At 41.9% G+C, this 11,245-nt stretch overlaps 1 protein-coding gene across 1 annotated transcript; it reads left to right on the top strand.

The window, feature by feature from the left end:
- The first annotated feature begins 3,327 nt into the window (after positions 1–3,327).
- Positions 3,328–6,143, top strand: LOC129179086 (gastrula zinc finger protein XlCGF57.1-like). The gene is made up of 2 exons (XM_054771916.1): positions 3,328–3,604; positions 3,991–6,143. The coding sequence occupies exon 2, from the start codon at positions 4,041–4,043 to the stop codon at positions 5,550–5,552; it is 1,512 nt and encodes a 503-aa protein (XP_054627891.1). The 5' UTR covers positions 3,328–3,604; positions 3,991–4,040; the 3' UTR covers positions 5,553–6,143.
- The last annotated feature ends 5,102 nt before the right edge of the window (positions 6,144–11,245 follow it).

Raw genomic sequence — 11,245 nt, 5'->3', positions numbered from 1 at the left:
GGGAGAAAAACCTTTCTCCTGTTCAGTGTGCAGTATGAGTTTTGCAGGAAATTATTATTTAGAAACACACATGAGAACACACCCATCCATCCATCCATCCATCCATCCATTTTCTATAGCGCTTCATCCTCATTAGGGTCAATGGGGCATGCTGGAGCCTATCCCAGCTGACTTCAGGCGACAGGCGAGGTACACCCTGGACTGGTCGCCAATCGCAGGGCACATATAGACAAACAACCATTCACACTCACATTCATACCTATGGGCACTTTAGAGTTGCCAATTAACCTCACCTGCATGTTTTTGGGAATGTGGGAGGAAGCCAGAGTACCCGGAGAAACCCCACACAGAAATGCCCAAGGGAGAATCGAACCCAGGTCTTCCCGATCTCCAGGCTGTTCCTGTGTTGGCCAACATGCTAACCATGAGAACACACACTGGAGAAAAAACATATTCCTGTTCCGTGTGTGGTAAAGGTTTTGCATATAAAGGTGATTTCAAAAACCACATGGCAACACACTCTGGAGAGAAACCATATTCCTGTTCAGTGTGTGGTAAAGGTTTTGCGTGAGAAAGTTGTGTGCAACAACACAAGAGAACACACACTGGAGAGAAACCGTATTCCTGTTCAGTGTGTGACATAAGTTTTGCACAAAAATCTAATTTGACAATACACCTGAGAAGACAGACTGGAGAAGAACCATATTCCTGTTCAGTGTGCGATGTAGGGTTTAACCAAACTCAGTCTTTGAAAAGACACATGAGAATACACACTGGTGAAAAAGTGTTTAGTTGCAGTGTGTGTGGTGAAAGATTCTCTTATAAGTACCAGCTTAACAATCACACGTGTGCTGGTGAGAACAGCAGCAGTAAATGAAACCTGGACGTGAAATAAAGCCGTTACTTGAAAACTGTTCAGACTTTGACTTTAGAACTTTACCGCCACATATATTGTGTGTTGTGTGTGTGACACAATCTTGATAATATCAAATCTTGTTATGGATAGGGTCAAATAAACGAACCTCCAACATACATTGCGAGTCCAAACTCACATGCAGTTTTGCCAAAAGTTTTGAGAATGACACAAATGTGAATTTCCACGTCTGCTGCTTCAGTTGTTATGATGGTATTTTGCAGATACTCCAGAATGTTAGAAAGACTGATAAGATGAATTGCAATTTATTACAAAGTCTCTCTTTGTATGAAAATCAACTTCATCCCAAAAAAAGCATTTCCACTGCATTTCAGGTGAGAGTGTTGGTGAGGACAAAGGCTGGAGATGACCCTGACATTCTGGACGAACAGACTGAAAGCTTTAAAAGTAGGGTTGTGCTTGAAATTGTTTTACTCCTGTTTCAGAAAGTCTTTTATTCCTGTTTTGTTCTGTAGTTGTTCCCTTTAGACCACACACACATGTACATACCAGGTATTTAACCTTTGTTAAACTCAGGTTCCTGGCCGAGACCACAGATCTTGGGATCAAAAAGGATTGGTGACCACTGGTGGACGGCATGTAGTATGCCAGGATATGTATGATACATTCATATTTGTGGACCGCAGTCCCAGGGAGATGGAGGCCTTATCATGGGACTGTGTTTATGCTTAGGAGTGCACGTGTGTGTTACTGTGTACGTTGTTTGAGTGTTAATAATAAAACTGTGTCATTTAAGAAATTTCACATTGCTCCTAATTTTTTTCTGTGCTCCTAAATTTTTTTCATTTAGGAGCACAGGTGCTCCTAGTGAAAAGGCTAAGCATGTAGCCCTGTGATGCATTCTAAACCCTGACAGCAAGTCCGCAAACCATGCAACTGCTTTCTCTCAAGTCTTGGACAGAAAATGAGGGTTGAATATTGGTCTGTAAATTAAGACATCTTGATCAAGATTATACTTTTTAAGAAGAGGTTAGGTGACACTTTAAATGACTGTGGTGAATAGCCTGTTCATAACGACTTGTTGATTTTTGTTGAGAATGATAGGAATAGATGGATCAATGACACTATGGCACTTTGTCAGCCTGGCTACAATGCTGAAGAGAAATGCATTTTCAATTAAGGATGAGTAATAGATTATTATGGCATTATTGACGGCTTTTCTGCTTAAGACTCTCTTTCCAGGCTGAATGATTTTCTAACAATTAGGTAGAATGCCATTTCCTCTCTAGTTTTTGTGATCTATGTTTGAGTTCCCAAGTTTGTGAATTGTACCACAGAGCTCCTTACTTTGGGTCCCTCTTTTTTTGTTTTCTTTTTTTCTGAGACATTGTCAGAACACATGCTGGTGCAGGACGATGCCTCATGTGACAAAGAAAAGCTGGATTTTTCTAAAGCATGCGTTTATCTTCCTGTGACACTGTCGTCTATTGTTCCTTACTTTCAAATGAGCAAGTCTTTGACTTCTTACAGTCTGCATTTAATTGCTGTTCAGTCGCATCTAAATCAGCTAAGGCTAGTGCTAAATGCAGACAAATCCAAAATTATGGCCTTCTTCTGGTGGAAAACAGCTGCCCTCGCAGCTCCCTAAAATGCAAACAGCTGAAAGGAAACTAATGCAAATGCTCTCATCCCACAAAAAGATGCTTTATATCAGCCATCAAGAATGGAGTGTCAATGCATGTTGTTGTAGGAGAAGGTTGAAGGAAGGGGACATACTGGAGCATTCTTGCTTTCAAGGCATCATGTGAGCACTTCTGGCCTGCCTCGTTTAGAAGCACATTTGCTGGACCAAGTCCAACAAAATGACATTTTACTTACACAGTGAGAGCATAGTGTAAGAGGGTGTACAAAAAATTCTGTCCACTAACTCTAAAATGAATTGCTTTAATCTTGGACAGGGAGAAGGGGGTGTGGCCAACAACAATGAACTCTGTGGAGTCCTGGAGACAGTAAGGTACATCGGTCATGCTGTTGAATTATTTAAGAAAATATTCACACATACTCAATTGAAACTATGGAGTGTGTGCAAAAATAGAGAGTCCAGGACATCCTACATTTCCTGGAAGTGACCACAATACCAGAAGATATAGGTTTTGAGCGTAATTATGCTTCTTCACCTGAGGCAGGCAGTAATGCTAGAATATACTGTCTGTTTCTTGTCAGGCGGAAGTAAATGCAAGGGAAAGTTACCGCAAGACGGTGTAATCGTCGCTATGATCGGGTTTTTTAATTACGTAGACATTTCTATCATGTCAAAGAATAATATTCAACACACCCATTCTTTGTCCAGGATTAATTCCTCTCAGGCTAAGTTAGGCTGTTCGCTGATATCACAGAGACGAGAAGTTAAGAACACATACTGCGCATGCGCCGGTCGCCATTTTGGACTGTTTTGTAAGAAAGATTGCAACGAAATGATCAAGTTAGCAAAACGACGATATTTTTGCCGCGTGTATTCTGTTGTCGCTGCAGAAATGTGTGCATTACAAATGCTGAGAGCATTGGTGACTCGGTGACTGGCTGCGGCTGTTGAATTAATATTTGTGGTGTTGGGAAGAACGACAGCAGAGTACGAGGAGGAACTTTGTCGAACAAAAGAGGAGAACGAGCGACATCGTCAACTACTGGACGCTGTTTTCAAAAAGCATCAAGTTGTGTTACACAGAGCAGGTTAGTAGTCCTCTCACATGAAGAGAAAGGAATACGGAATAGAGGAAGAAATTGTAGATGCCACAAACTGTCCCAAGTATGCATCAGTCATTACCTTTTCATCTAAAGGCACCACACTTGAGGGATGTATTGCACCAATTAACGGAAGAAAGTGATTGAATTTGTCTCTAATAGTGACAAGTTAATCACAACTGAGAGTGATCGTATTAGATGAATCAATAACTTTATTGCACTTATTTCTTTGACTTTCTCTTTTTTGTTGTTTTCTTTTTTATGAGACATTGTCAGAACAAATGCTGGTGCAGGACAATGCCTCGTGACAAAGCAAAGCGACAAGCAAAGCTGGATTTCTCTAAAGAATGTGTTTGTCTTTCTGTGTCCTGCAGATGTCAGCAAAGAACATCTTCACTCTGAGCAGCAGGAGTGGAGCTCTAGGATGGAGGATGAGGTGTCATGCCCCCCTCACATTAAAGAGGAAGAGGAGGAGCCACATCCTCTCCACCTTAAAGAGGAAGAGGAGGAGCTGGAGCCCGCCTACCTTAAGGACGAAGAGAGGGAGCAACAGCCCCCCTACCTTAAAGATGAAGAGGAGGAGCCACATACCCCCCACATTAAAGAGGAAGAGGAGAAGCGCAACATCAGTCAGGAGGGAGAGCATCTTGAAGGATTGGAGGAGTTCCCAGTGATTGGTGTCCCTGTGAAGAGTGAAGATGAAGAAGACAAAGGTGAAAGTGAGGAGAAGAGAGAGGTGGAGCCTCCAAGCAGCAGCTCAACTCAACACATGACAACAGAAGCTGATGGAGACCACTGTGGAGGATCACAAGCAGACAACCTCTTAGCTCCACTATCAGATAGTGACGACACAACGTCACACTCTCCTGACACTGATGATGAAGACTCTAAAGATGATATGACATGTCACACTGACAACACACACTTTAAATGCTCTCACTGTGGCAAAACTTTAAAAAACCGTTTTAATCTAAAAACACACATTAGAAGTCACACATGTGAAAAAACATTCTTGTGCTCTGTTTGTGGTAAAGGATTCTCTCGAAAGCAAGGTTTGACAGTACATACCAGGTCGCACAGCGGAGAGAAACCTTTTTCCTGTTCAGTGTGTGGTAAAGGTTTTGCACGAAAAAGTGTTTTGAAGTTACATGTGAGAAAACACACTGGGGAAAAACCATATTCCTGTTCCGTGTGTGGTAAAGGTTTTGCATCTAAAGGTGATTTGAAAAAACACATGAGAACACACACTGGAGAAAAACCGTATTCCTGTTCGGTGTGTGGCACAACTTTTGCACAAAAGTCTAATTTGACAATACACCTGAGAAGACACACCGGAGAAAAACCATATTCCTGTTCAGTGTGTGGTAAAGGATTTGCATATAAAAGTGATTTTAAAAACCACATGACAACACACACTGGAGAGGAACCATATTCCTGTTCAGTGTGTGGCCAAAGTTTTGCCCAAAAATTTAATTTGACAACACACCTGAGAAGGCACACTGGAGAAAAACCGTATTCCTGTTCAGTGTGTGGTAAAGGTTTTGCATCTAAAGGTGATTTGAAAAAACACACGAGAACACACTCTGGAGAGAAACCATACTCCTGTTCTGTGTGTGGCGTAGGTTTTGCACAAAAATTTAATTTGACAATACACCTAAGAAGACACACTGGAGAAAAACCATATTCCTGCTCAGTGTGTGGTAAATGTTTTGCATATAAATGTAATTTGAAAACCCACATGACAATACACAGTGGAGAGGAACCCTCCTGTTCAGTGTGTGGTGTGGGATTTAGCCACACTCAATCTTTGAAAAGACACATGAGAAGACACACTGGAGAGAAAGTGTTTAGTTGCAGTGTGTGTGGTGAAAGATTCTCTTATAAGTACCAGCTTAACAATCACAAGTGTACTGGTGAGAACAGCAGCAGTAAATGAAGCTGCACGACTTGAAATTGTCAAAGCTTTGATAACTTTGACTTTCGAACTTCACCGCACATACATTGTTTCCTGTGTGTATAACACAATCTTGATCATATAAAATGTTCTTACCAAAAAGTTCAAGCAAATGAACCTCCAACAGGCCTTATTAAAAACTCACATACAGTCATGGACAGAAGTTTTTTTGAATGACACAAATATGAATTTCCACATCTGCTGCTTGAGTTTCTATGACGGCAATTTGCATATAGTCCAGAATGTAGACTTTGCAATCAATTGCAAAGCCCCTTTTTGTATGAAAATGAATTTAATCCCAAAAAAGCATTTCCAATGCATTTCAGCCCCGCCACAAAAGGATGAGTTGACATGTTAGTGGTTCTCTGGTTAACACAGGTGAGAGTGTTGACAAGGACAAAGGCTGGGGATGGCTCTGCCGTTCTTACTTAGTGAGATGAACAGACTGGAAGCTTTAAAAGGACTGTTCTTGAAATTTACATCTGTGGCCCGAGGTGTTTTATTCCTGCTTTGCTCTGCAGAGTTGTTCCCTTTAGATCACACACATGTACTTACCAAGTATATAACCTTTATAAAACTCATTAAAGTTGCCTGAGAACGATACCTATGTCAACATACTCTGACTGGCGTCCCTGTCCGAAGATAACATCAGATCAGCATGCTGCATCCAGAGTCAGCCACTCTACCACACCATGGTTTCCTGCAAGGGAATACGAGCAGTCATGATTTGCACAACAAGAGCTTCACATGCAAGGATATTGCTGCTAGTAAGATTGCAGCTAAACCAACCTTTATTTGAAGAAATAAAAGGTTGGACAACCTCTTAGCTCCACTATCAGATAGTGACGACACAACGTCACACTCTCCTGACACTGATGATGAACACTCTAAAGCTGATATGACATGTCACACTGACAACACACACTTTAAATGCTCTCACTGTGGCAAAACGTTTAAACACCATCATAGTCTGAAAAAACATGTAAGAAGTCACACAGGAGAAAAATGTATGTGCTCAGTTTGTGATAAAAGATTCACTTTGAAGGAAAGTTTGAGTCAACATACTAGATTACACAATGGAGAAAAAGTGTGTGGCATAAGGTTTGCACAAAAACAATATTTGACAGTACACCTGAGAACGCACAGTGGAGAAAAACCAAATTCCTGTTCAGTGTGTGGTAAAGATTTTGCAAAAAAAAAATAATTTGAAAAGACACATGATAACACACACTGGAGAGAAACATATTCCTGTCCAGTGTGTGGCATAAGATTTGCATACAAACAACTTTTGACAATACACCTGAGACTACACACTGGAGAGAAACCATTTTCCTGTTCAGTGTGTGGTAAAGGTTTTGCAAAAAAAGATCATTTGAAAACGCACCTGAGAACACACACTCGAGAGAAACCATTTTCCTGTTCAGTGTGTGGTAAATCCTTTGCACAAAAACGTCCATTGAAAACACACAACGCACACTGCAGAGAGAGTGTTTAGTTGCAGTGTGTGTTGTGAAAGATTATCTTATAAGTACAAACAATCATAAGTGTGCTGGTGAGAACAGCAGCAGCAAATGAATCTGCTGGACTTTAAACTGCTAAGACTAACTTTGACTTTCCAACTTTACCACCACATATATTGTGTGTGTAGCCCAATCTTGATAATATAAAATGTTCTTTTGGAAAGGTTCAAACAAAATGAACCTCCAACATACATTGTTAAAAACACAAATCTTAATTTTCATAAAGTCTGCTGCTTCCGTTTTTATGATGGCAATTTGCATATACTCCGGAATCAGGCCAGATTTTTTTCGGGGGGGTGCAAAAGTCAGAGTGAACGGACCTTCAGCAGGGAAAATTTAGCATTTGGAGCCCGAAAAAACATTTTTCTGATGCATATTTTGGACAGACATAACAACAATGGGCCTCATTCACGAAAATCTTCTTAAAAGTCTTCTTAAGAAGTGTACTTAAGAAGGCGCGGGTTGGAAACTGCGCCGCATTCACGACACGTTCTTAAGTAGGGATAATCGTTCGCACCGGTGTTCTTAGGTTGATGAATGCCAACTGCGATGCACGTGCATGTGAGCCCTAATTTGCATAGGTCACCGCCTATTATTTCCCATACAAGGTAAAAAATGTGCCGTGCGCAACAGGCAGCTGGAGGCGGAGATGGCAACGCGCAAGGGCAAGACTGAGGAGCAGCTGGACAACAAACGAAAGAAAAACTTCAATTCTACTGAAATAGAGGTGCTTTTACAAGGAGTGAGCGAACACAAGACCACCTTATTTTCACGTGTATCCACCGGTCATCAGGCCATCCAAAAAGAGTCGGCATGGAACACCATTGCAGGAAACATAAATGCCGTTTCCACGGAGAAACGCGCCACCGCAGAGGTTAAAAAGAAGTGTTTTGACTTAAAATAGACAAAAAAAAAGATTGGACTGCACCGGAGGGATCTGGAGGAAACGGGAGGTGGGCCATCAATCAAAAACCAAACCATTTCGGAAACTCTAGAAAATATTTACACAATCATGATGGAAAAATAAAGTCAAAATACATAGTTTGTGTGTGACAATGTATTTTTTCTGTGGTTACATTTGATTAGACGCTGCCTAATTAATACAGCAGCCCCCGTGCTCTGGCTCAAGACGTGGCTGGGGGCGCATGTCATTATCTGGGGGTGCTACGTGTGCAATAGACACACCACGTTTCATTGCGATGTTATTCTGATGATCCTGAACACCTGCAAGAACAGAGAGGGAAGCCTGAAGCCTGAAGCGGGACATCAAATATTCGTGGCTTTCAGTAAATAAATCTAATGGTCCCTTTACATTCTCTCTCTGCGCAGCGCACGTCCAGCCAGCTACTTTTTTTTGATGACTTGGGATTTGAATATATATTTATCCATGGTGTATATTTTAGTTGTTTTGATGATTTCGTGAGTGAGGCCCATTGTTATTTCCCCCAAATAACAAGCTTAAGGGCAAAATGCCAACATCAAGCTTGCCCTATTTAGATAAGTTCATCAGTTTACTGGGCGACTGAGCATGCCATGGCTTCAGTGGTGGATGCTATTTCCACAGGCCTACACAATATGAATCAATACAATGGGCCTCATTCACGAAAGGTTCTTACGCACAAATCTGTTCTTAAAGCCTTCTTACGAAGATTTTTGGCATTCATGAAACGTGTTCTTAACTCACAGTTCTTAGATCTAAGAACAAATTCTACGAACGCTCAGGAGGACTCTTACGCACAAGCAAAGCTTGCACTTTCAATGCGCAATCGCCCTCATGATGGATTTTGCAACATGATCCCAAAAAATGTAGTGCAAATAAAATATCCCAACAATTATTTATCATCAAAACAACTAAAATATACTCCATCGATAAATATATATTCAAATCCCAATTCATCAAAAAAAGGCTGGCTGGACGTGCGCTGCGCAGAGAGAGAATGTAAAGGGACCATTAGATTTATTTGCTGAAAGCGACGAATATTTGATGTCCCGCTTCAGGCTTCAGGCTTCCCTCTCTGTTCTTGCAGGTGTGCAGGATCATCAGAATAACATCGCAATGAAACGTGGTGTGTCTATTGCGCACGGAGCACCCCCAGATAACGACATGCGCCCCCAGCCACGTCTTGAGCCAGAGCACGGGGCTGATGTATTAATTAGGCAGCGTCTCATCAAATGTAACCACAGAAAAAATACATTGTCACACACAAACTATGTATTTTGACTTTATTTTTCCATCATGATTGTGTAAATATTTTCTAGAGTTTCCGAAATGGTTTGGTTTCTGATTGATGGCCCACCCCCCGTTTCCTCCAAATCCCTCCGGTGCAGTCCAATCTTTTTTTTGAGTCTATTTTAAGTCAAAACACTTCTTTTTAACCTCTGCGGTGGCGCGTTTCTCCGTGGAAACGGCATTTATGTTTCCTGCAATGGTGCTCCATGCCGCCTCTTTTTAGATGGCCTGATGACCGGTGGATACACGTGAAAATAAGGTGGTCTTGTGTTCGCTCACTCCTTGTAAAAGCACCTCTATTTCAGTAGAATTGAAGTTTTTCTTTTGTTTGTTGTCCAGCTGCTCCTCAGTCTTGCCTTTGCGCGTTGCCATTTCCGCCTCCAGCTGCCTGTTGCGCACGGCGCATTTTTTACCTTATATAGGAAATAATAGGCGGTAACCTATGCAAACTAGGGCTCACATGCACGTGCATCGCAGTTGGCATTCATCAACCTAAGAACACTGGGCCTCATTCACGAAACGTTCTTACGCACAAATCTGTTCTTAAAGCCTTCTTACGAAGATTTTTGGCATTGATGAAACGTGTTCTTAACTCACAGTTCTTAGATCTAAGAACAAATTCTACGAACGCTCAGGAGGACTCTTACGCACAAGCAAAGCTTGCACTTTCAATGCGCAATGGCCCTCATGATGGATTTTGCAACCTGATCCCAAAAAATGTAGTGCAAATAAAATAGCTGCTCCTCAGTCTTGCCCTTGCGCGTTGCCATCTCCGCCTCCAGCTGCCTGTTGCGCACGGCGCATTTTTTACCTTGTATGGGAAATAATAGGCGGTGACCTATGCAAATTAGGGCTGACATGCACGGGCATCGCAGTTGGCATTCATCAACCTAAGAACACCGGTGCGAACGATTATCCCTACTTAAGAACGTGTCGTGAATGCGGCGCAGTTTCCAACCCGCGCCTTCTTAAGTACACTTCTTAAGAAGACTTTTAAGAAGATGTTCGTGAATGAGGCCCAATGTGTTTCAGCCTTACCTATCGCTCATTCAGAAACATCTTTCTTGGAAAATATGTCCACCACTTCCTCCAGGTTGATAACCTTTTTGTAGTGAATGTGGAGAAGTGCCAGCGAGGTCAGCCGCTGTTGCGTCATACTGGCCCTCATGTAGGTGCTCAGACGCTTCAAGGTACTGGCACTTGGCTCACATTCACACCATGTTACTGGGATGGTACAGGCCAACTGAAGGAGGACCCTGATGTTGGGGAAGTGAACGGGATTGTGTGACGATCCACAACTTGATGTGGGGGAATGCAGGTGACCAATGCAGGACAGGTGAGCATCGACTTTGGTCACGGGATAATCATGTCTCATTACTAACAGTTCGTTCGAACCCCCCGAACTCCCCCTGGTTATGGGCCTGGGAATGTTAGAAAGACGATAAGATGAATTGCAATTAATTACAAAGTCTCTCTTTGTATGAAAATGAACTTAATCCCAAAAAAGCATTTCCACTGCATTTCAGCCCTGCCACAGCCCTGGTTCTCTGGTTAACACAGGTGAGAGTGTTGACAAGGACAAAGGCTGGAGATGACTTTGCCATTCTGACTGAGTGAGAAGAACAGACTGGAAGCTTTAAACGGAGGGTTGTGCTTGAAATTGTTTTACTTCCGTGTCGGAAAGTGTTTTATTCTTGCCTTGTTCTGCAGTTGGAAATAAAGTATCAATCTATTTATCCAATTTCACGTTCATGTAGGACAACCAAACTCACCTCACACATTAACTGCATGCTGCTGTTTATATTACAGCAATTAGTTTGGGAAAAGGTCCTTTACATAATTTTTGGGAATTTTATTGAAAATAATGCTCAATTTCACTTCTGTGAGGTGTAATGCCAACAAAATCACCAAAAAATGGATTGATA

This window comes from Dunckerocampus dactyliophorus, chromosome 3, assembly GCF_027744805.1.
Source record: "Dunckerocampus dactyliophorus isolate RoL2022-P2 chromosome 3, RoL_Ddac_1.1, whole genome shotgun sequence".
Classification (NCBI taxonomy): Eukaryota; Metazoa; Chordata; class Actinopteri; order Syngnathiformes; family Syngnathidae; genus Dunckerocampus; species Dunckerocampus dactyliophorus.
The sequence above is the reverse complement of the archived record's forward strand: the minus strand, read 5'-3'. Positions and strand labels throughout refer to the sequence as shown.